Source organism: Lissotriton vulgaris, chromosome 1_1 (genome assembly GCF_964263255.1).
Source record: "Lissotriton vulgaris chromosome 1_1, aLisVul1.2, whole genome shotgun sequence".
NCBI classification, from domain to species: domain Eukaryota; kingdom Metazoa; phylum Chordata; class Amphibia; order Caudata; family Salamandridae; genus Lissotriton; species Lissotriton vulgaris.
This window is the reverse complement of record NC_141685.1, coordinates 400,078,379-400,104,404: the sequence shown is the minus strand read 5'-3', so window position 1 is coordinate 400,104,404 and position 26,026 is coordinate 400,078,379. Positions and strand designations below refer to the sequence as shown.

General features: G+C 43.2%; 2 protein-coding genes across 2 annotated transcripts in view; one reads left to right on the top strand and one right to left on the bottom strand.

Moving 5' to 3' along the window:
• Window positions 1-2,508, bottom strand: part of LRRC42 (leucine rich repeat containing 42) — a 173,592-nt gene extending 171,084 nt beyond the window's left edge. The window contains exon 1 of the mRNA XM_086952500.1: window positions 2,381-2,508. The gene's annotated coding sequence lies outside the window, so the exon portion shown is untranslated. The remainder of the gene's footprint in view (window positions 1-2,380) is intronic.
• A 93-nt stretch (window positions 2,509-2,601) lies between these two features.
• Window positions 2,602-26,026, top strand: part of IFT25 (intraflagellar transport 25) — a 156,485-nt gene continuing 133,060 nt past the window's right edge. The window contains exon 1 of the mRNA XM_086952490.1: window positions 2,602-3,206. Coding sequence (XP_086808616.1) covers window positions 3,106-3,206 — 101 coding nt within the window. The 5' untranslated portion in view covers window positions 2,602-3,105. The remainder of the gene's footprint in view (window positions 3,207-26,026) is intronic.

Below are 26,026 nucleotides of genomic sequence, written 5' to 3'. Positions count from 1 at the left end.
CAGCAGCATCAAATTTGCTGGAACATGATCAGGCATGCATCAGGGCCTCCTGCACCACACCATAGGTCATACTACAAGCATATTCCTATCCGAAACATACCGATATTAACAGTTTGAGTGCTACAATGTGCCACTGTTGCTGCAGTTGTGCTCTACATACTGTGAAAACATCAAACACACAGTTCACAATCAAAGGACTATTGCTTGGAGACGCACAGCGAGCTACCAAAATATATTTAAATCCGACACAGGCATTCTATTGTCACTGTAAAGATTACATGTTTCAGTTCTCAGGGCTCCTGAGAGTTTCTGTTCTAGGTTAGAGTTGTTCATCCATTCTGGGGTTTTACCTACACAGCATATGCACTCTGCTGCGAGACCTACTGTTTACCATACAGTGAGTTTACAAACCGACCACATCATACCATTATTCATTATCGTTATCACTCATTTGCAATCATTTGATTGCTTAGCTCACATAGGCTTCCCGTCCTTTCCAGAGTTAGCTCCTCCTTGAAGCCTGGACCAAGTATATGTTCATCCACATCTTTGCTCTTCCTCATATTTTTGCAATGCACTATTTTTTTTTTACTTTTATGAGCATTTCAGTATTATTCCTGGACTTACAATGTGACTTCCAACTTTTGAAATTCGGCATATAGCTTTTTTCCCCACTCTATCCGCTGTATCAATTGACGCTTTAGTTAAAAACAGCCACAGCTGTACTACTCTACACCCCTCCCACTCTACACCACTCTCAACGCCACTCTACTCTTGGTTATTCCCCGCTCTACTCTATACCAATCTAATCTACGCCTCTTTACTCTATGCCAATCTAATCTACGCCACTCCACACAATGCCACCCCACTGTACTCTAACCACTCTATGTCACTGCTCTATGCCACTCCACACACTCCAGTCTCTGCCACTCACCACTCCAAGGTACGCCAGAAGTCTGTACGCTACTCTATTTTAAATGCATTTATATGGCGCTTACTACCCCCGACAAGAGGTCGAATCGCTTTTTTCAGCAGGGAGCACGCTACTATGAAACCCATAAAGGATTAGTGTGGAATTAGAATAGTAAAATATATTAAAGTAAATTGAGTGGTGGATAGGTTAGTCAGTTATTTGGATTCAGAAGGATAGCAGGAAAAAAAGGTTTGCATTTATTTAGCGGCGCTAGTTACACTAGATGGGGTGTGGAAGATCTTTTTTGGCGAGAAGCAAGTTACTCCGGAAGCCATAAAGGATTAGTGGAGAATAGGTATAGTGAAATATGAAAGTAATTTGAGTGGTGGATATGTTATTGTTATTTGGATAGAGAAGGGTAGCAGAGGGATAGAAGAGGGCAAAAAAGTTTGCATTTATATGGCGCTTGTTACCCCTGATGGGACGGTGAAGCGCTTTTTTGGCGAGTAGCACGCTACTCCGGAACCCATAAAGGATTATTGTTGAATTAGTAAAGTAAAATATGAAAGTAATTTGAGTGGTAGATATTTTTGTAATTTGGATTGACAAGGGAGGGATAGAAGAGGGAAAAAAGTTTGCATTTATATAGTGCTTGCTACCCCTGAACCGTTGAGGTGTTTTTCGGCTAGTAGCACGCTATTCTGGGAAAGGATTAGTGGTGAATTAGTATAGTGAAATTTGCGATGTGGACAGGTTAGTCAGTAATTTTGATTAAATAGTTTACGTATAGAAGAGTGAAGGATTTTGGAGGTCATAGCAGTAGGAGGAGGCTACTCCACTCTCCTCTACACCACGCCATTATAGCCCTGCTGAACCGCAGTCACACAGCGTCGATATCACATGGGATATACCTATTGGCTTCGACAATGCTGGTTTCTTTGTTTTAGGGTTTGTAGTTCTGTAGGAACTACAATTAAATCAGGACCAGAAGTCCCAGAATTCAAAGAAAGAAAAACCGAAACAAGACGCTCTACTGACCCATGGATCTCGAAAACGTGAGCGTTTGCTTTTTAAAGTCTTTGTTAATTACGAGCGTGCGCGCTATTTCGCAGCTTAATAACGCAGATAACACTGCTGATGTTCACAGCATTGAGAGCCGTCAAAGAAAATAAATACCAACATAAGAAGGAAACATCGTTACACTTTGCAGTAGACCCTTTTCTAAGTCACGACCTCTAAAATTAAAACAGACAGATGGACGCGCGAAACCAGTATAATTGATATGCACATACTTTGTACCAATTTGAGAACTTCTTCACCTTTTTTAAAGACGAGTAGACCTAGGCAAAAAACATCAACACATTCTAAAGGTTTCTACGGTGCCAACTAACTTAACAAGACACTATAGGTCTTGTAGGACACTGTTGCAAACTCCGAACTCCGCAACATAAACTCAGTACTACCAACCTGTGCAGTGAAAGCGCCTTCTGTACGAAAGTGGCGTGGGAGTCTTTTCTCTATGTCACTCACTTTGGAAACTTAACAACCAGCTACCCAGGTGTAAGTCCTAAAACACTAGACCAATCACAGTGAGGTATGGCAGCGGCCATCTTGGAATGTTAATAATTCTATTGATGATAAGCTTAAATGGTTTACATTCTCTTTGAATTTTCATTAAATTTATGTTTGCCAATGTATTGTCATTATTTAACACTGTCTTTGTTGTGTGGTGTAGGCTTGCAATGTTATTTATTTGTCAATGAGTTTACTAATAATTCAATACCGCTTGCTTTTCCACACTAATTATTGTATTCTGTTCTTATTCCGATCTCACAAGTAATATGTCAGTTGAAGCGTTATGTAATGTTTCACCCCCACCCTTCGCCGTAGGTAATAAGTAAAAGCCTAGCGCTTTGGGCATGTTTGTACTGCAGCCGTGGGCTCAATATCGCAGTTTAACGAGATGATACATTTTACTCCAAAATGGCCGTCAAATGTACCCACTTTGATGCAGACTGTGGCGGTTTTAGCGCTGCGCAACGAGACTTCTCGGTTGCCTGGTGACTAGGGGACTCTCCTTTCGATGGCCCGGTAGCCTCTGCAAGGGTTCAGCCTGCTGTAGATCTCTCATTTTGTTGGTGTCTTAAACACACATGAATGTTTATCTTTAACAATTAACAGCCGGATCAGACATGAGCAAAGTTGATGATTTCTGTCTGGCTTCCAATGGAGGGAAGGTTGTACTAGCCACGTCCAGCGACGAGAAACACCCTCCGGAGCACATCATTGATGGGTAAGAGCCGCATCTTTCCTATACTATAAATTCTTCTGCTTTATGAACAGGAATATTATATTTTCTGACCATAGAAGTTTTTTTTAACCCAACTGCCAACACTAGGATGCACATTTTTGACTTCATGTCTTCCATCAAAATATATTTTTTTGTTTGAGTTGTTTGTCAGTCAGTCAAACATATTTATTTCGGCTAATTTGTCATAAAAAGCATGTAAAAAAATCTCGTATATGAACCTAAAACATAGAAACATTTAAGTATAAAAGACATTTATTGACATTAAAATACTAAAAAGGCTTTACATTAAAAAATGGTTAAAAGAGCAAAGCATCAATAAAACTAATCATTCGTTGAAAAGTTACATACTCATAACGATATCTGATCTGGCTCGCTTTTTTAATAAAATGTAAGAGTACAAAAAATATGTCTGTTGTGCTTAACCCCACAGACAGCGGATCGACGCGGCACCTACTCGGTACTCTTTAAAACGGGCCATCTAAGAAATATTGACAGTGGATGTAAACACCATATTTCAGTAACAGCCCCTTGCGCTTCCATAAGAATAACGGAAGGAGGAGCCACGTGATATTGACGCACAGCCTGACTAAAGTATTCACAGATACAGTTACCGAAAGGATAACACTGATGACCTGTAAGGCCCAGAGACCGACCAGTAAATGAGCTGCCCTTTTAACTTTATTGGACTATTTATAACCTAGGGGAAATACATCACTCTACATGAAGATAAACAGGCCAGTCATCAGACTGTACTACTAAGACGAAAATTCCAACTATAATTAAACGTTGGGACCACAATTGACCGCGTATCAAGAAAAGCGACTCTTAACCCTCAGGGCAATGACAAGTAACCCTTGCCTGTGACAGCAAACATATGGTCTTGATAAAGGTGGTAATGAATAAGTGAACCCACCGAAACGCGTCGACGCACTCCAGGGTATAATTCAAGCCTCCAACACCAAAATTGATCTGCTGATGCAATAGCAATACGACACTGGTGTCTCTACAGCGGAGCTAGAATATACAAATTGTATTCAACAAATTAATGCTGTACTCGTTCTGTCTTTTAAATTGTGCAGGTCACAATTGTATGTATTCTCTGTGAAAGAATTTTTTTTAATTGTGTATTAGAAGTAGGGATCTAGATAAGCTAAACCCTTCACTGTGTTTTTTAGTTTTTTCGTAATAAATGCACTTTTAATTATTTTCTTGTTTCTGTTGTATGTACTTGTGATATTGTAAGGTTGGTATCACAACCTGTGTTAGGTTTTCCCTAAGGGAATCTTCCCCTCTTCGGTTGTATAACCCTATTTCCCTTGGTTTCCTCAAGGGGTACCCCTACACATTTTCAAGCCAGCCCAAATTTGGTTCAGTGGGTTTAACAGTTGAAATTTGCAAATAATGTTCAACCGTTTTCATATTTTAGACGCCCCTTAACCTCTCCTCCAAACAAAACAATCTGCATGGTGAGATTTAACTACGGTCTTAGTATTAGGTGCAATGTTATTAGGGGGCATAAACATTTCTTTTAGGCCTAATTTGAAATAGGTCTTTGCATTAAGTGGAATACTCTTAGGGGACATAAACATTTCTTTTAGGCCCAATTTGAAGAAAACAGTTTTTACACACATCAACCAGCTTATCTTGTTCACAAGTGGTGCAATTTTTATTTGAGCCCCTAAATAGGGTAAGCCCAACTCCTCATGCCATATGAAATTTGAGGAATTGTGTGGGACTGCATCCATCCTATATGTGAATCAATTTTCTAAGTATTGTAAAGTGTCTATCTTGTGATAGCCACATACCCCGCATTGTATGAAGCAGCAGAGATGCCTTTGGGTTTATACAAGGCTATCCTCTCCAAAAGGTTTTTTGTTTTTATGTTCCTTGCCAAACAGAAGATAGCTTCCACATTCTTTCTCGTTTGCTGTGATTTCATGGCTAAGCGGGATTTCCACTTTTTAAGGATGAGTTACAAAAAATCCTAAATTACTAATATCATTTTTTTTTAAAGTGTGCCATCTGTTCTAAAGGGCTTGAATGTCGTGTGTAATGGCCCACAGGTCATAGTATATGTTTTTGTGTAGTTCACTTTCAGGTCCAAACTCTCAATGTACTCCGTAAGTGATCTGATAACTTCTGTATAGCATTCAGAGTACGGGCTAGTAAACATGCACCATCTACATATAAAAGTATGGGCACAGAATGGTCCCCCATCTTTGGATCATCCAAACATGTCTGTAATAAGTGGTCTGTAATATCATTAATATAAACCAAAAACAGAAAAGGGGTTAAAATAAATCCCTATCTCTCACCTCTCTGGGACTTTATTTGGGTTGATAAGTCCTCTTGTGGACCATAACAAACTGAAACTTTAAGATCATGATGTAAACATTTTTATCAAAGTAGGTTTGGTTCCACTCCCATTTCCTGCATTAGTTTGCATAGTTTATTTCTAATAACTAGATTAAAAGTACTCGACAGAGCAAAAAAAGCCATATAGATAGCCCCCTGCCTATTGCCTTTACATATTTGCTAGTGATGAGGTGTAGATTTAGTGTCTGTTCTATTGTGCCTATACCGGGCCTGAACCCAAACTGAAAGGGTGTTAAAACACTTTTCTCTTCTGCCCATGTCTCTGAATGGGCCAGAATCACCAGTAACAGGATTTTTGCAGTCGCACCTTTTAGGGAAATTGGCCTATAGCAGGCTGGAGCTAATTTGTGCCCCTTTTTAAAGATGAGTACAAGAATATTCGATCTCCAAGGCTCCGGGATGTCACCCTCCAAGGTACTTCTTAGCACATTTGTTAATACCGGGCTCCATAAGTCGGTGTTTGTCCTAAAAAGAGCCATTGGTACCCCATCAGGACCCGGCGCCTTTCCAGGAGCCGAATCATTAATTGCTAGTACCATCTCATTCACCTCAATAAAGGTATATTGGGGTGCTGGAGCTGGGTCTACCTTGTTCATTAGGTTAAAAGATACCCCTAAAATGTGTTACCCACTGCTCTTCTGGAATTAGGACTTCCACCTTGGGAGTATCAAAATCCGAGAAAAAGGGATGCTTTGTTACCTGCCAAAATCTGGTACTATATCTTAAAGAGGTGGCCATGGCAAGTTCTTCTCATGCCCCTTCCCTTATTTCCTTCTTCCTGTCTTCTACAACACTTTGAACGTCCTGTCTGGCCCTTTTAACATCCATAAGATTACTGCTGTTTGTTTGAGTACGGTTTTAAATGTCTATGTGCTGCGGTACAAGCATCATTGAACCACTGATGAAGGGCCACCTCTAGATAGATTGAGTTGTTTGTCAAATACCCTTGCATGCATTCCAGAGTCATCACCACAGTCACATTTAATGGCATCAAAATTCCCAACGCACTTTAACTATTCAGGCAACAGCTTAGATTTAAGAGTTTTACCTCTCAAAAACTTAAAAAGAGAAATACAAGTGGTAGCGTTTGGAGAAATTGAATAAGACCATACCTTTTCCTTGAGAAAACTAAAAAACAACTATATTGCTGAAGGGTAGTTTTGATTTTATATTTATAAAGTAGGACTAATGCCCGGAGACGTCTAGGCGCTAAACCTGAAAGGTGATGGCTAGAAAACTGAGAAGGCAATTGAGTCTTAAAACTATTTTAACAAAAGCTACAGAGTAAAATGGAAGGTTTTTAAGGGCCTTTATGAATGGAAGTAATTCTGAGGAATTTTTTTAATGGATAGAAAGCGTTTTTAGGAAGAGGGTTCTACAGTTTGAATGTGGGGGTAACAAAACCTTTGCCACTGCAGTTACATAGCCGGAATCTAGAGACCTCAACCAGATTGTGGATGGAAGACCGGAGATTACTTGGTGGAACATACAAGTGGAATAATGCATTCGATATTCGGTCCAGAATTGTGTAAGGCCCTAAAGACAATACATAGAGTCTATCCCTTTTTTAATGGGGAGCCAGTGAAGGGAAATAAGAGCTTGTTTGGCAGAATGATGCCTGTGAGTTTCCAACAGAAGTCGGGACATTCTGAAGAACCTGTAGCTTGCCAAGAAGACCTTTCTGTAGACTGACAAAGAGGGCATTACAGTAGTCTAGTTAAACAAGCATTTGCAATGCAATAGGCCTCGCATTTGGAAAGTTTGAGCAATTGGTATTGTAAGTGACAGATATTTTATTTATGTGTTAGTTTTGTAAATAGCGATATTAATAGCTTCGTCATTTACAACGGCAATAGTTTTAACTTGACACCTATAGCTTTTGTAATGCAATCAGTGTTGTATTTACATGACTTAGATGTATTATTATTACAAATAACAATGTCTTTTATTTTTTTTAATAATTAATACTTAAATAAAAGTTACTGTAATGTATAATGGCAATAGCTTAAACTTTTGTAAATATCTTTTGGGAAGATTGTGTTCATTGTATTTTATTGTGATGCAAATCCAATAACAGCAGTGAAATATTAACATGTTTTTGTGACATTTGTAATAAAGCTTGAAACATTGAGAGAACATATTAAAACCCGTTGTTGTTGAATGGTTGCACAGAGTGATGCTGTGGCGTTCAGTGGTGCTGAGTGAAGCTGTGGCCTTCAGTGGTGCTGAGTGAAGCTGTGGCCTTCAGTGGTACTGAGTGAAGCTGTGGCTTCAGTGGTGCTGAGTGAAGCTGTGGCGTTTAGTGGTGCTGAGTGATGCTGTGGCGTTTAGCGGTGCTGAGTGATGCTGTGGCATTCAGTGGTGCTGTGGCGTTGAGTGGTGCTGAGTGATGCTGTGGCTTTGAGTGATGCTGTGGCGTTGAATAATGTGTTGGCGGTGAGTAATGCTGTGACGTTGAGTGATGCTGTGGTGTTGAGGGATGCTGTTGCGCTGAGTGGTGCTGTGGCGTTGCTGTGGCGTTGAGTGGTGCTGTGGCGTTGAGTGGTGCTGTGGTGTTGAGGGGTGCTGTGGCGTTGTGGGGTGCTGTGGCGTTGAGGGGTGCTGTGGCGTTGAGGGGTGCTGTGGCGTTGAGGGGTGCTGTGGCGTTGAGGGGTGCTGTGGCGTTAAGGGGTGCTGTGGCATTCAGTGGTGCTGAATGATTATGTGGCGTTGAGTGATGCCATGGTGTTGAGTGGTGCTGTGGTTTTGAGTCGTGCTGTGGTGTTGAGTGGTGCTGTGGTGTTGTGGTGTTGAGTGGTGCTGTGGTGTTGAGTGGTGCTGTGGTGTTGAGTCGTGCTGTGGTATTGAGTCGTGCTGTGTCGTTGAGTCGTGCTGTGTCGTTGAGTCGTGCTGGGGCGTTGAGTGATGCTGTGGCTTTGAGTGATGCTGTGGCTTTGAGTGATGCTGTGGCATTGAGTAATGCAGTGGCGTTGAGTAATGCTGTGGCGTTGAGTAATGCTGTGGCGTTGAGTAATGCTGTGACGTTGAGTGATGCTGTGGTGTTGAGGGATGCTGTGGCGCTGAGTGGTGGTGTGGTGCTGTGGCGTTGAGTGGTGCTGTTGCATTGAGTGGTGCTGTTGCATTGAGGGGTGCTGTGGCGTTGAGGGGTGCTGTGGCGTTGAGGGGTGCTGTGGCATTTAGTGGTGCTGAGTGATTCTGTGGCGTTGAGTGGTGCTGTGGTGTTGAGTGGTGCTGTGATGGTTCAAATTGATAATGTTGTGCTGTTTTGTAATGTTGTGGTGCTGAGTGATGCTTGTGTAGCATTGAGTGATGATGCTGAGTGGTGCAGTGGTGGTGCTGAGTGTTGCTGTGGTGGTGCCGAGTGATTATGTGGTGGTGCCGATTGATAAAGTGGTGGTGCTGATTGATATTGTAGTTGTGCCGAGTGATGCAGGTGTAGCGCTGAATGATGCTTGTGTTGCGGTGAATAATGCAGGAGTTGCGCTGAGTGATGCTGATGTTGCGCAGAGTGATGCAGGGGTCGCGCTGACTGATGCAGGCATTGCGCTCAGTGAATCTGGGAGTTGCGTTGACTGATGCAGGAGTTGCGCTGAGTGATGCAGGGGTCGCGCTGAGTGATGCAGGGATTGCACTTAGTGATGCAGTTGTTGCGCTGAGTGATACAGTAGTTTCACTGGTGGTGAGTGATCCAGGGGTTGTGCTGAGTGATGGCGGCGTCGCACTGAATGATGCAGGGGTCGCACTGAGTGATGCAGGGACCGCGCTGAGTGATGCAGGGACCGCGCTGAGTGATGCAGGGACCGCGCTGAGTGATGCAGGGTTGCGCATAGTGATGCTGGAGTTGCGCTGAGTGATGCAGGGGTTGCGCTGAGTGATGCAGGGGTTGCGCTGAGTGGTGCAGGGGTTGCGCTGAGTGATGCAGGGGTTGCGCTGAGTGATGCAGGGGTCATACTGAGTGATGCATGTGTTGCGCTGAGTGATGTAGGTGTTGCAGTGAGTGATGCAGGTGTCGCAGTGAGTGATGCAGGTGTTGCGCTGAGTGATGCAGGGGTTGCGCTGAGTGACACAGGTGTTGCACTGTTGGTGAGTGATACAGGAGTTTCACTGGTGGTGAGGGATTCAGGGGTCGCGCTCAGTGATGCAGGGGTTGCACTGATTGATGCTGGGAGTTGCGCTGAGTGATGCAGGGGTTGCGCAGAGTGATGCAGGTGTTGAGCTTAGTGATGCAGGTGTTGTGCTTAGTGATGCAGTGATAGCGCTGAGTGATGCAGGTGTTGCGCTGAGTGATGCAGGGGTTGCGCTGAGTGACACAGGTGTTGCACTGTTGGTGAGTGATACAGGAGTTTCACTGGTGGTGAGAGATTCAGGGGTCGCGCTCAGTGATGCAGGGGTTGCACTGATTGATGCTGGGAGTTGCGCTGAGTGATGCAGGGGTTGCGCAGAGTGATGCAGGTGTTGAGCTTAGTGATGCAGGTGTTGTGCTTAGTGATGCAGTGATAGCGCTGAGTGATGCAGGGGTTGCGCTGAGTGATGCAGGTGTTGTGTTTAGTGATGCAGGTGTTGTGCTTCTTGATGCAGGTATTGCACTTAATGATGCAGTGGTTGCACTGAGTGATACAGTAGTTGCACTGGTGGTGTGTGATGCAGGGGTCGCACTGAGTGATACAGGGGTTACACTGAGTGATGCATTGTTTGCGCTGAGTGATGCAGGGGTCCCGTTGAGTGATGCAGGGTTGCGCTTATTGATGCAGGTTTGCGCTTATTGATGCAGGTTTTGCCCTGAGTGATGTAGGTGTCGCGGTGAGTGATGCAGGTGTTGCGTGAGTGATGCCGGTGTTGTGCTGAGTGATGCAGGGGTTGCGCTGAGTGATGCTGGTGTTGCACAGAGTGATGAAGCTGTTGCGCTGAGTGATGAAGCTGTTGCGCTGAGTGATGAAGCTGTTGCGCTGAGTGATGAAGGTGTTGCGCTGAGTGATGCAGGTGTTGCGCTGAGTGATGCTGTGAGTTGCGCTGAGTGATGCAGTTTTTGCGCTGATGATGCATGGTTTGCGCAGAGTGATGCAAGGGTCGTGCGGAATGATGCAGGGTTGCGTGGAGTGATGCTGGTGTTGTGCTTAGTGATGCATGTGTTGTGCTTAGTGATGCTGTGGTGTTGTAGAGTTGTGCTGTGGTGGAGCTTTCCTGATGTATAATGATGCTGTTGTGGTGTTGAGTGGTGCTGTGGTGGTGCTGAGTGGTGTTGTGGTGTTGGTGATTGATGCTGTTCTGGCGCCGTATGAGTGTATTGTAGCGGTGCTATGTTTAGTGTGTGATGTGTATTTTTGCTGAAGTGATGGTGTGTAAGTGTGTTTTTTTTAGTATGTTATTTTTTTTTCTATGTTAACATGTGTGTTTATTTGTGTGTGTGTTTTAATATTTTGTGTGTGGTGTGTTTGTTAGTGTTGTGTTGAGTGCTTTAACATACTTACTTTTTTTTTTTTTTTTTAAATGGCGGACGTAATGCGTCCCCTTGACGCTACCTACGTTTTGTAGGTTAGCGTTCTAGTTATTTTTTTTTCCCTGCTACTTCCTTTTTTGATTTTGGATTGACGTTTCTTCCAGCCAATCGCAGCGCTACGTTCTTGACGTAGCGTTGCGATTGACGTGCGTCACCTGAGAATTTCCCAGATCTTCGAGTACGTCGTGCGCGCAAGCCGTGTTGTGCTTCCTGTGGTGTCGCTGCGTTGTTAGACAGGTAAGTGTCCATTTTAATAGTTTTTTCGAAGTTTTGTAAATGTAGTATTGATTGTGTGTACAAATTATCGAATGTTTATTACTGTTTTTATGTTATTTCGAATTTTGTGTATCTCAACTCTATTTTGTTTTGCGTATGTACTTAGTATATAGGTATGTAAATGTTTTTAATGTTGATGTCTTTAGTATGTGTTTCTGAGAAATGATGATATTTGAATGTATTGCTTGTATGCGACGTTTTCCCTACATATTCCTTTTTTTCTACTTTGGGTATGTACTTTGTGCCTATATATAGAATTTTTTGAAGTGCTATGTTTTAATGTATCTTTTTATAAGTATATTATTGTTTTTATTTCTTGCATTGTATTTTATACATATTGTGACAGTTATTTATTGTGCGTATGTACATTTTGTATTATTGTAAAGGTATTATCTTATATTGTACTGTAGTATTTGATGCACAGTGTTTATATTAAGGTGTATAAATGTTTATTTTAGTGAATGTGTTTTGTTATTCTTTTTGGGTGAAAGGAAATATGAGACTATCGTTATGCAACAATTTTAAAAACACATGTTGGTGTTCCTTTGTGTTTGCAGTAACGTTATAGTTGTAGGTTGACTTTATTTCCATTTATCCTGCTATCGTCTTTTTTTTTTGTTGTTGACAATATTGAATCTTTTTGGTGAGTGTTAATTAAAGGTGAGATTAATTTACATAGTATCTGTTTGTTTGTTTATTTGTTGCTAGTGTATTTTTAATTGCGTTTTTGAGTAAATGATATTTTGGTACTTTTTGTTTATTTGAATGTTAGTTGTGACATTCCCGAGTTATCTTGTGCTTGTGCTTTGGCCCTTGTTTTTGGTGGCGTTTTATAGTTGCTTTATTTATTTTAGGTTGTTTTAGACTTTGTATTCATTGCTATGTGTTAATTTATTTTGCACTTACTTTATGGACTGTAATAGTATCTGTTTTGTTGTTGGTCTACTTTTTGCTGCTGTGGTGGTGCCGATTGATACTGTTGTGGTATATGGTGTTGGATTATAATGTGGTGGTGCTGCGTGATGCTTGGGTAGCGTTGAGTGATGATGTGGTGATGCTGAGTGGTGCTGTGGTGGTGCTGAATGGTGCTGTGGTGGTGCTTAGTGATAATGTGGTGCTGCTGATTGATAAAGTGGTGGTGCTGATTGACATTGTAGTTGTGCCGATGCAGGTGTTGTGCTGAGTGATGCAGGTGTTGCGGTGAGTGATGCAGGGGTTGCGCTGATTGATGCTGGGAGTTGCGCTGAGTGATGCATGGTTTACGCAGAGTGATGCAGGTGTTGTGCTTAGTGATGCAGGTGTTGTGCTTAGTGATGCACGGATTGCGCAGTGTGATGCTGGGGGTCGCGTTGATTGATGCAGGTGTTATGCTTATTGATGCAAGTGTTGAGCTTAGTGATGCAGGGATTGCACCTAGTGATGCAGTGGTTGCGCTGAGTGATGCAGGGGTTGTGCTGGTGGTGACTGATGCAGGTGTTGCGTTGCGTTGAGTGATGCAGGTGTTGCGCTGATTAATGCTGGGAGTTGCGCCGAGTGGTGCAGGGTTTGCGCAGAGTGATGCTGGTGTTATGCTTAGTGATACAGGTGTTGTGCTTAGTGATGCACGGATTGCGCTGAGTGATGCAGGGATTGCGCCTAGTGATGTAGTGGTTGCGCTGAGTCATGCAGGGGTTCTGCTGGTCGTGACTGATGCAGGGTTTGTGCTGAGTGATGCTGGTATTTGAGCTGTATAAAAAAAGATACACATCAGTAATTGTTTGAACATTGTGCATTTAAAAAGTTAATATAAACATCAGACGCAGTGAGCAGAGAGTTTTTTGTTAGTATTTTAAAGCGTCAGAAGAAACTGTTAATATAGTAGGAATGATAGAGTGCACGTGTACAGAGATCTAGCTAAAAGGACCCTCAGGCCCCAGCTAAAAGCTGGTAGCCAGTTGTCTTCATCGGGTCCTCCTTAGTTGCTAGAGAAGGTGAAAAGTGCGTTAAAAAGAGTATGGACTACTCCTCAAAACTATTTTAATGAGAGGGCAGCTCTACCTCTGTTAAAACCAAAGTGCGAAAAATTTAGTAATTTTTCAGGACTGCTAAACGGTTGTGTAAATTTGAACCAGTGAGTCCCTTTAATTGAGTGAAAAAATACGGTCAACATGTTTCTGCTGTACGAGCCATGAATCAGCTCAGCATTCGTCAGGACCAAATAAAAAACACAATACCACTCTGTGGTCGGAGCACCCTAAAGCGTTCAGACCTAAGAGTGGCCACAAGGAACGATACGACCTGGAGTTGTCGATGCTCCTTATAGGAGATTCTTCCCCAAATAAATGAATAAAAATGCGAATAGGAGAACATCTGTACCGACCAGATTTTTGGACCAGATGGAATCCGCTCCTAGGAGCCCCTCTACTCCAGCCGGAACGTAAACAACTCCCTCCTTAGAACGTATTTACAATGAATATAGACATATGTATGACATCTCGTACCTAAGGATGGGAAAAATAGCAATAAACAAGCATTGGTTTTATAACATCCTATTCACACCTATTAGTCTCGCGGCCACATAAGCCCAGACTAGTCTACCCTAGGGCAGATCTGATAATGTACCATTTATCCACTTGACACGCAATCCGGCGCGTCTACACACGTGGGCCTGCAGTCCCAGTGCTCTCCTTTATACCCGATCTGCAATCCGGCAGATCTACACACCCCTCAATCTTGGGTGCTCTCATTTACACACGACCTACAATCTGGCAGGTCTCTGCACCGTATCCCCCCGGTGCTCTCATTTACACACAGTCTACAATCCGGCAGACTTACACACCTACTCGTAGGTGCTCTCATTAACGCCGTATACCAACGACGATCACTTTCCTATGAATCCTCAGGGATGAAATCTGCAATTATCTATTCAGGGTAAAACTACTGCAATGGAAATCAGTGTAGTGTTCAAATTAAGTGTGCCTTCTGCTCTTGACATCAACTGTTTTCTGCCTCCCTACTTGTTCAGTCATTCCTTACCTGACCGGGATCCACATCCGTTGATGTAAACAACATCCGACTAGAAGTATCAGACCACAACGATTAAACAAGAATACAAGGCACATGTCGGGTTACCAATAAATGGGAGCATTTATTACAATATAAAGAATAAACACAATACTACATGATATATATTTATGTATCTATACATATATAGGCTGCAAAGAAAAGATAGAGGTTAAGGTGCGCGCTTCGCAAGGGAAGGGGCAGAGATCACCTGGTTAATATGAAGTTTGGACTCGGCAGTCATCTAGGTTCTCGTCTCGTCTCTCTCTGTGTCTTGGCTCGTCTCGGGGGTCCACCTCAGCCGTCACAAGTACACGTCTGCACCGCTAGGCTCAACCTCCTCTGCTTCCCTCCAAGGCACTGGAACCTGGTTCTTTATTAACTTCCGTCTCTCTCTCTCTCTCTCTCTCTCGCTCTCAGAGAGTCTCGGTTTTTCTCAGACTTCAAAATGGCGATTGTCTGCCGCAGAAATAATTAATGATAGAGATGCTAACGGCTAGCTGCCGCCTACGGACTGACTGACTCAGTGCCTAACACTTTCACTAATATCAAAGCTGTCCCTTCATGGAAAGTTACGGCCAGTAACCTGCCGCCCACCAAATTCTTGTACCTCCCCGTACCAAGGACACGTTCCCAGCCGGCCGGCCTGAAGTTGTGTCTTCGGAGTGGAGAAAAATACAGTCTTTCGATAAGGGCCAGCCTGAACCGGTTCTCTCCGAGCGAACAACACCTTGAAACTAAAACATTACATTTAACCTAGAAAGCCTCTCCAGCTACTGGGCAGAGGGCAAGATGGAGTCTGTCCCGTTTAAGGCCTGCAAGGCCCAAAATATGTGTGACTCCATAGAAAATGCACTAATACTCTTACAAAAGGACGGATCATCCCTAATACTTATATATCTATCCCCTAGCTTTAGCTTATAAGCCCTGATCTAAAGAAAAGGGTACGAAAATGCACTACTGTGCCTTATGGATAGGTCCTACTTATAGTCCTAATCCCCATACCATAGGGGATAATAGGCTGGAGTCACCATTCATCATCCTCCTTCTAAACAGGGTCGGAAAAGTCGGTTATTACATTTCACCCTTGACTCCAGTCTATTAGCCAAAATCTATATCGAACTAACATCCGTAGAGGAATAATAAGAAACAAAATTAACTGATCTATTCTTTCTACCAATTCTAAAAAATTGCAATAAAGAGGGAATGCACTGGATAAAGCAGCAAATAGCTACTAAAACACAAATAAAGATTATAATACCCCCTAAAATCTGTCGTAAGGAATGTAAGTCTGGCAACCAATTAAAGAGCCAGTCGAACCAGCCCTGATCAATATGTCGTCTAACTTCCGTAGTCAAATCGTGGAGTTTGTCAATATGGGCTTGGATTGATTTAGAATGGTCAGACAAATTAAAACAGCAGAGGCCCTCAAAGTCAGAACAGTCATGTCCATGTTTCAACAACAAATAATCAATCGCAGCGCGATTCTGTAAAATGGCTCGTCTTTCACCCTGGGCATCTAATAATAAGTCAGATAATACAGTCGAGGTGTGGTTAATTGATTTAACCATCCAGCAAGCCATCTTGCCAATGGTTTTAGCATTGTAAACAGCCAATGCCGGGACACCAATAATAGAGAAAGCTAAACTAAGATACTCCGATTTAGAGTAAAGATGAACGGAGGAATCACAGTCTTCTTGTAATGTCATAGAGTCTCGTACCATACGGGAATGGGAACCAGGGTGTGAGGAAAACATTAGTAAGCTCAGTCTAGTAATAGCACACGGACCTCCGGTAACATTAGCAGGAATATAGGGCCAAGAAGTATTGCCACACGAAAATAACCAGCCATTAGGCAGCAACATAGGACGATAATAGCTAGGAACAACTAATAAACTTTTACATGTCATATTATTTTTAACAGAAATACATGAACTTGGAAGTCTTCGTAAACAAAGCAATCGTTGGTGAGCAGAAAAAGTTGTGGCAGCCTGTAATTTTAAACGTAGGCATTCCGAAATCGCTTTAGGATCACAAGTAAAAATAAAACATAAATCGCCCTGTGTAATATTATAGGTGGTAATTTGGGAAGGAATCGGAAGGGCAGAATCAGAAAGGGTAGAACATAAAGGGCAAAATTCATGGGCGGGAAAATCGCCCAAAATAATATTAGGACGGGCACTCGAAATATTGAAAATGTGCCGTAGAGTCTCAGTGGAAGCAGGGACAGCAACCAAGCAGGTCGCTAAAATATCAGTCACGGATCTCATAGGGGTAAGACAGAAATGTGGAGAGTTCGTAACCCTTTTTGCAAGGGTAATCCAAAAATTGGCGGAGGCATCCCACGCAGCGAAGGAACGCGGAACTCGGGTTCTCCAATCAACCGAAGTCGGTGGGTCCTCTCCTCTCCCGGCGTAGCAGACCAAAAGGAGTCCAACGCCGGCACATCCTGCAGCAGCAGTCCAGAGAATGATCTGAAAGAATACAAACACAGGCCTTAATCACTCTCGCAAATAACATTTGTCAGCTGGGACAGCTTCCCAGCTATCTTTCCCTGGCTTCATCACCAAAATGGTGTTATCATGACCGGTCGCAATAATTTCAGCCTGTTCAGGAGGATTTTTAGGCGATTGCACCCAAATTTTAGCGCCAGGGTTGTCCGAAGAACCAAACCCTTTTTGACCTCGTATCGTTAGCAAAGTCGGGGCAGAGCCTTTCTTAATCTCACCACTGAATACAGGCATAATCAGCAACTGAGCAACACGGTCAGATTTTTTGATGGATAAATCAAGCTCACTGCTATTAAGCAGGAGAACCTTAATCTCTCCCTGATAATCGCTGTCAATTACACCGCCAAGAACCTGAACACCTTTTAAGGCAAGGCCCGATCTAGGGGCAATCAGTCCAAAGCTACCGGCAGGTATACAGACACCAATGCCAGTTTCAACAATGATTCGATCTCTACTTTTCAAAGGTGCATCATTCATAGCATGCAGGTCCAAGCCTGCGGAACCTGGGGTCGCTCTGCATGGAGCCAAAGCTCCGGGGGTAATTTCCCAATAGATCACAGTATGAGACATTGAATTAGGTTTTGCATCAACAGCAGGAGGAAACAAACGCATTAAAGGAGATTCAGCATGCAATAAAGGACGATTATTCAATATTAATAATGCCTGAAGTAAAACATCCTTCCAATTCTTGTAATTGTCATTAGTCAATTTACGCAACTGTTCTTTCAACAAGCCATTCATGCGTTCAATGAGGCCCGAGGCCTGCGGATAATATGGAATATGAAAAATCCATTCAATGTTATTTTCCACACAGAATTCCTGCACCAATCTTCCACGGAAGTGGGATGCATTATCAGATTGAATTTGGAATGGGACACCATAGTACAGTATGAGTAATTCAAGAGTTTTAATGGTATTAACTTGGGTAGCATGTTTACAAGGGAAAGCGACCAACAGGCACAACAGCTGTGCAAATATACTGGCAACTTCTGCTCATAGGGAGCGGACCAATATAATCAATCTGCCAAATTTGAGCGGGCATTTTTCCTCGATGCAAATGGCCTTTAACAATATGGGGCACTGATCGTTTCTGAGCATGCTGACAGATAGGACAATGCAGAATGACATCTTTAATCAAATTTAAGGGAATATGAATTCCTCGATCGGAAGCCCACCTGCTAGTGGCTCTCTCTCCAAAATGTCCTGCTTTTTGGTGGGCCCATTTCGCCAATCCTGCCAAATCAGAGTCCTGCATGTCCACCACTGCCTCAGAAATTTTAGACTTTTCATCTGCAATGTTATGAAAGAATTTGTCAAGGGAATCGATCGGGGTATGAGTATCCACATGAAAGATTGTCACAGTACTCTGTGGGAGCAGTTCCCAAATTTCTTGCCATAATTCCTTTCCCCACAATTCTTTTGAATGCAATTCCCAATTATGAGAATGCCAAGTTGGTAACCATATCGCCAGTCCATTAGCAGTGGACCAGGAATCAGTAAAAATATGACATGTGCCAGGTAATTCTTGTTTCAAAACTTGATAAACTGCGTATAACTCAGCATATTGACTGCTCTTTCCTTCACCAGTTGTACTCAATAACTTTTGTGTGATCGGGTTATAAGAAACCGATTTCCAGTGCCGTTTTTCACCAATGAATTTCGCTGAACCATCTGTAAACCACACATGTTTTCTGTCCTCCGCGGACAAATCATCAAATGGCTTACCCCATCTGACAGGAGATTCCTGAACCACAGGCACAGAACATTCATCTGCAGTGTCATTCGAGGGCGCCTGCGCCACTCGTTCATGCAATACAGCTACACCTTTCGGTCCCACACGCGCTCTGTCCTGGATGTACCATTTCCACTTAATCACACTCGCCTCTTGAGCATGTCCAATTCGATGGGATTTCAGCGAACTCAACACCCACTGCATGATAGGAATTTCAGGTCTCAGAATCACAGTATGACCCAGAGTCAATTGCTCGGTATCCACCAGAGCCCAGTAACATGCAAGCAACTGCTTCTCAAAGGGTGTATAACGCTCACCAGCCTCAGGTAACTTTTTAGTCCAAAAACCTAACGGCACTTTTTGTCTGCCTTGCTTTTGCCATAAACTCCATTTGTCATACAGACCATCCACAGAAACATTCAAATCAACATCACCCTCGCTCACAGGCCACAAATCCAAGGCATACTGAATAGCTTCTTTTGCCAAATTAAAAGCATTCTGTTGTGGTTCACCCCATTCAAACGCATTCTTCTTACGGGTGACTCGATACAATGGGGCCAAAATCTGACTCAAATGGGGAATGTGCTGACGCCAAAAACCAAATAGGCCAATGAAACATTGAGCCTCCTTTCTGTTCCTCGGAACAGCAAAATCCAAAATTTTACGCTTCACTTGCGGGATCACCTCTCTGTGACCTTCATGCCAATTAATTCCTAAAAATTTAACATTCTGAGAAGGGCCCTGTAATTTGTCGGCATTAATTTCCCAACCTTTAGCACGTAAACAGTCGAGAATCTGGTCCAGATGGGATTGAACCTGATCCTGCGTCTCACCTTGAATCAAAATGTCATCAATATAGTGACACACCTGAATTTGGGGATGAACAGGTACTTCAGATAAATGCTCCGCCACCAGCCGGTGACAGATCGTAGGACTATGTACATAACCTTGAGGAAGACTCCGGAACGTCATTTGACGTCCATTCCAGGTAAAACTGAATTGTTACTGACACTCGGGGGCAATCGGGATTGAAAAGAAAGCATTAGCAATATCAATGGACGCATACCATGTACCTGGATGCTTCTGAATTCTCTGAATCAAAGTAACCATGTCTGGCACTGCAACAGCCAAATGTGGAGTGTGTTTGTTCAATTCTCGATAATCAACAGTCATGCGCCAAGAATTATCACTCTTGCGCACAGGCCAAACGGGATTATTCCAAGCAGAAGTAATTGGAGTTATAACCCCAGCATCAACCAAATCTTGAATAGTGGCAGTAATTTCCTCATGACCACCAGGAATACGGTATTGCTTTTGGGAAACCACTTTCGTAGCCTGGGGAATTTTAATGGGGGGCATTCGCAAACGACCAACCCGTACGGGTCTGGACGAAATGTAATGTTTCGTTCCAAATTGATAACAACCATCATCTAAATGCAAAGTCATTCCTTTTAAAATGTCAATTCCAATTATGTATTCTAGGAGTGGCACAACTAGTACAGAATATTCTTTACGGGGAAGTCTGCCAATTCTCATGTCAAGTGTAGTTTGCGCTGCGGGGGTCTCTTTTCCACCTAAACCAGTAATCGTGAAAAATTGTCCTTTAAATTTCTTAGATTTACCATGAATTAAAGTGGCCTCCGCCCCAGTATCCACCAACGCTCGGGCCCTTTGGATATTACGATGTTTCCAAAAAATTTCGATATCTACATAGGGTCTATTGTCTCTGTGAGCCCACCTACGTACTGGAGCTTGACCTATTTCCTAGTCATTTTTACTGTGGTCAGCCAACCAAGACAAATCAGGATAAATGCTTTCAACTTTCTTCGGGATCAGAACGTCCTGTTCATATCCATCTCTATTACGAAATGGATTATTGTCATGTTCAAAGAATTGTGAATTGCGGTCAGAAAGCCTATGGCGATCATCCCGTCGTCTAACATCAGGGGAATAACTCCTGTCATCTCTGCGCCTACTAGAGACACGATCATCTCTCCCTCTGTCTCTCTCCCCCTCTCTCACCCTTGTATTATCACGGCGGGGAGAAGCATCACGTTCATAGCGCCGGTCATCACGGCGATCAGCATCCACACGACGTCTCTCATCGCCACTGTCATCAGAACCACGATCACAATCATTCTTTCGTACTCGACGGGCACCCTCCTTACGATCCAAACCACGCTTACGAAACATTTCCCACAAGCGATTATTAGGTTCACCATCGATGTCCTCCCTTTTCACACCATCAGCCAAAAGTGCAAGAAACATGTCACGCCTAGAGAATTTATAATCCCCAGCGGTACGACCCTCGGGTCGAGATTGCCTTTCAGGTTTAAACCATTCACCCAACTCACCAAGCTGACGAACAGATTCCAGCACCATAGACAAAGGATTGCCAGTTTGATTAATCAACAAAGTCATCATAACCTGCTTATAAGCAACAGGCGAAGAACGGATAATGCGATTACGCACAGAAGATGTCAAAAGACCATCCAACAATCTGTCAGAAGTACTGAGAAAAATCGCAGTTTTCATCACTTCCTCTTTCAAACATTGCGACGCATCGCGCAAAGTGTACCACGGCTTGTCATTGACAGGCCAATCAGACTCAGTAGGATATTTATGGTTACAGCCATCATTCGCAAGCTGGAGCAAAGTAATCTGGCCAGCACCATTATAATTCCGAAAATGATCTTGTACAGTAGAATCGGAACTCAGAGAGCAAAAACGTAAACAATCACCAGCATCAAGCATAATACCGGCAGCACCTAGTTCATAAAGGCGCACCATCCACGTAAGCAAAGATTCACCGGGTCGCTGTCGAAAGCGTTGTAAAATGTCACTAACCTCCTGTTGAGTAAAATCTTCAATACTATCCATTTGAATACCATTCGGCATACCAGGAGTCTGTTGTAATTTGCGTCGAAACACAGGGTGAGCAGAAACCTCCGGAAGAGCTTCCGAGGAAGCCCAGGCCTTAGATTTAGAAGAACAATCAGGGCGTGATACGTCATCAGAACGGGTAGAGCGACAACTATTGCCAGAAATATCATCTTTATCACAAGAAGCAGATTTACAATCACGTCCGGAGCGAGAAGATTCACGCTTGTCACCCTCCTCAGCCGAGGAGCTAGAATCATTCGAATCCCAGATATTACCATCCCACTCGTCGGGGTTCCAATCCAGTCCGGCTTTCGCCACGACCAGACGCACTTTCCGCGTAGACACACGACCACGACGGTGTCTGTATTTATATTTCGCAATGCGTACTGCAGCCCTTTCGGCTATAGTTTGATAAGTTTCAAGTTTATCGGCAAGCAATTTATTTTGACATCGCAAGAGAGTATGCGCATTTTGCACTTCAACAAACTTTTCTTCCATATCAACAAACCGCTTCTGCAATTTAGTAAACTTCTCATGCAGCATTCTGTACGCGGTCAACACAATCCAACCTCTGCGTCCTAAAATAGGAAGCTCCTCACCCTTCACTACTGGCGCTTTTTGCAAGCAAGAAACCACATCAGCGGGCTCCGCCTGCTCCAAACAAGAAACCCAATTCTCACTCAAACCAGTAGAATCGGCCCACTCACGGGCTAAAGCCTCATACGGCGTTGACTCCCAGCCGGGAATATCAGCAGGCAACTTAAAAGTAGATTTTGATTTCTTTTTCGAAAACATTGTACCACACAAAAAATATATATATACAAATATCAACAAAGAAAATACGTACGAGCCGAGCGCAAACCAACAAGATAAAAACAATACAGCGCACACAGGCTTCGTAAACAGTTCGTGACGCCAGATGTACCGACCAGATTTTTGGACCAGATGGAATCCGCTCCTAGGAGCCCCTCTACTCCAGCCGGAACGTAAACAACTCCCTCCTTAGAACGTATTTACAATGAATATAGACATATGTATGACATCTCGTACCTAAGGATGGGAAAAATAGCAATAAACAAGCATTGGTTTTATAACATCCTATTCACACCTATTGGTCTCGCGGCCACATAAGCCCAGACTAGTCTACCCTAGGGCAGATCTGATAATGTACCATTTATCCACTTGACACGCAATCCGGCGCGTCTACACACGTGGGCCTGCAGTCCCAGTGCTCTCCTTTATACCCGATCTGCAATCCGGCAGATCTACACACCCCTCAATCTTGGGTGCTCTCATTTACACACGACCTACAATCTGGCAGGTCTCTGCACCGTATCCCCCCGGTGCTCTCATTTACACACAGTCTACAATCCGGCAGACTTACACACCTACTCGTAGGTGCTCTCATTAACGCCGTATACCAACGACGATCACTTTCCTATGAATCCTCAGGGATGAAATCTGCAATTATCTATTCAGGGTAAAACTACGGCAATGGAAATCAGTGTAGTGTTCAAATTAAGTGTGCCTTCTGCTCTTGACATCAACTGTTTTCTGCCTCCCTACTTGTTCAGTCATTCCTTACCTGACCGGGATCCACATCCGTTCATGTAAACAACATCCGACTAGAAGTATCAGACCACAACGATTAAACAAGAATACAAGGCACATGTCGGGTTACCAATAAATGGGAGCATTTATTACAATATAAAGAATAAACACAATACTACATGATATATATTTATGTATCTATACATATATAGGCTGCAAAGAAAAGATAGAGGTTAAGGTGCGCGCTTCGCAAGGGAAGGGGCAGAGATCACCTGGTTAATATGAAGTTTGGACTCGGCAGTCATCTAGGTTCTCGTCTCGTCTCTCTCTGTGTCTTGGCTCGTCTCGGGGGTCCACCTCAGCCGTCACAAGTACACGTCTGCACCGCTAGGCTCAACCTCCTCTGCTTCCCTCCAAGGCACTGGAACCTGGTTCTTTATTAACTACCGTCTCTCTCTCTCTCTCTCTCTCTAGCTCTCAGAGAGTCTCGATTTTTCTCAGACTTCAAAATGGCGATTGTCTGCCGCAGAAATAATTAATGATAGAGATGCTAATGGCTAGCTGCCGCCTACGGACTGACTGACTCAGTGCCTAACACTTTCACTAATATCAAAGCTGTCCCTTCATGGAAAGTTCCGGCCAGTAACTTGCCGCCCACCAAATTCTTGTACCTCCCCGTACCAAGGACACGTTCCCAGCCGGCCGGCATGAAGTTGTGTCTTCGGAGTGGAGAAAAATACAGTCTTTCGATAAGGGCCAGCCTGAACCGGTTCTCTCCAAGCGAACAACACCTTGAAACTAAAACATTACATTTAACCTAGAAAGCCTCTCCAGCTACTGGGCAGAGGGCAAGATGGAGTCTGTCCCGTTTAAGGCCTGCAAGGCCCAAAATATGTGTGACTCCATAGAAAATGCACTAATACTCTTACAAAAGGACGGATCATCCCTAATACTTATATATCTATCCCCTAGCTTTAGCTTATAAGCCCTGATCTAAAGAAAAGGGTACGAAAATGCACTACTGTGCCTTATGGATAGGTCCTACTTATAGTCCTAATCCCCATACCATAGGGGATAATAGGCTGGAGTCACCATTCATCATCCTCCTTCTAAACAGGGTCGGAAAAGTCGGTTATTACAACATCGCAGTAATATCAGGTGCGGTAGAAACACCACGAAGCTGACCACCCATTTTCTTGAACATGGCCATTGTCCGAACGATGTAAAATGGGTAATAATTGAACAAATGAATTCGAGCAATGAAGGAACATTGTTCGAAAAAGAGCAACGATGGATATATCGTCTATCTACCCACATACATGGCCTCAATGACGATATCCCATGGGGATCGGTCATGCGTAGATAGACGGTCTATCCTTCATCTCTACCCACTGAGTAATTAAGCTCCAGTCTTTCCTGTTGGCTGTAGATTATAGAACAAGGGACCAGCCACTCTTCCTTGATATTTGTATATGAATGGATACACCTGGTTGATTATTAACTATACTGAGACGAAACAGTCTTTTAGGTGGGCTCACCATAATAAGTCTAACTTCTGTTAGTGTTCGTACATCACCTGAACATCGACTACAAGTCTCTATCGTTTGTGGTTCTTAAGGTATTCTTTCAGTGTTTCATTAATTCGGGATAATGTTTTTCCCTTGCGCTTGTAAACAAACAGGCGCCTTTAAGACTGTGATGTCATCACGCTGGACACGTGATCGGCAGCTCCGCCTTACACGCACTTCCCCACTTTCCATGTTTTAAATTACCTACGGCACCAGAACCGCGTTTGTAGATACGGGCGGCGGATGTGGCTGTCGTAGGTCTTCTAGCGGGGAGACGTTCAGAGACTAGTAAGTTTTCTCCAACCTTCAGTTACGAAAGTCCGTTAGCGTTTCAGTAACGGCAAGGAGATGACAGAAAAACGTATCCCTTTTCTTCTCATGTTAGATTTGAACGTGAAGATTTCCTCCTGCTGCTATGCCCATGGGGCTCACTACACTACGATATTGTGTAAGTGTCTGGCAGATTTTTCCTCTTTCGGAGTGCACTGTGCCCTTGATGCTCTTTGTTTGGTAAAGGTGTTTTGTTTTATTTAACACTCTCAAGCCACTTAGATGTTTGGACGAGCACTGTTTTTATGTAATCACAATTTTTTGTGAAACCCCAACGTGTAACGGACAGAGTTAACGCGTTGTGGCCAATGCTGTGTATAACAAGCTATGTGACAAACATGTTTTTTCCTAATAGCAGTTTAAAAACATGTGCTTTTCGAAAGCATACGAAATGAGGTCATAGTAGGCTCACGCACATGATCAGAGACTATCAACGTACATTTATTCTTACAAGGGCTTATAATGTGGATGCTTTTGTCTGTCTGTTTACTTTTACAGATTTTGTTGTTTCTCCTACAATGAGGAGGAATTTGGGGAAGAATCTCCTATAAGGAGCATCGACAAGTCCAGGTCGTATCGTTCCTTGTGGCCACTCTTTAGGTCTGAACGCTTTAGGGTGCTCCGACCACAGAGTGGTATTATGTTTTTTATTTGGTCCTGACGAATGCTGAGCTGATTCATGGCTCGTACAGCAGAAACATGTTGACCGTATTTTTTCACTCTTCTTTTTCACACAATTAAAGGGACACACTGGTTCAAATTTACACAACTGTTTAGCAGACCTGAAAAATTACTAAATTTTTCGCACTTTGGTTTTAACAGAGGTAGAGCTACCCTCTCATTAAAATAGTTTTGAGGAGTAGTCCATACTCTTTTTAACGCACTTTTCACCTTCTCTAGCAACTAAGGAGGACCCGATGAAGACAACTGGCTACCAGCTTTTAGCTGGGGCCTGAGGGTCCTTTTAGCTAGATCTCTGTACACGTGCACTCTATCATTCCTACTATATTAACAGTTTCTTCTGACGCTTTAAAATA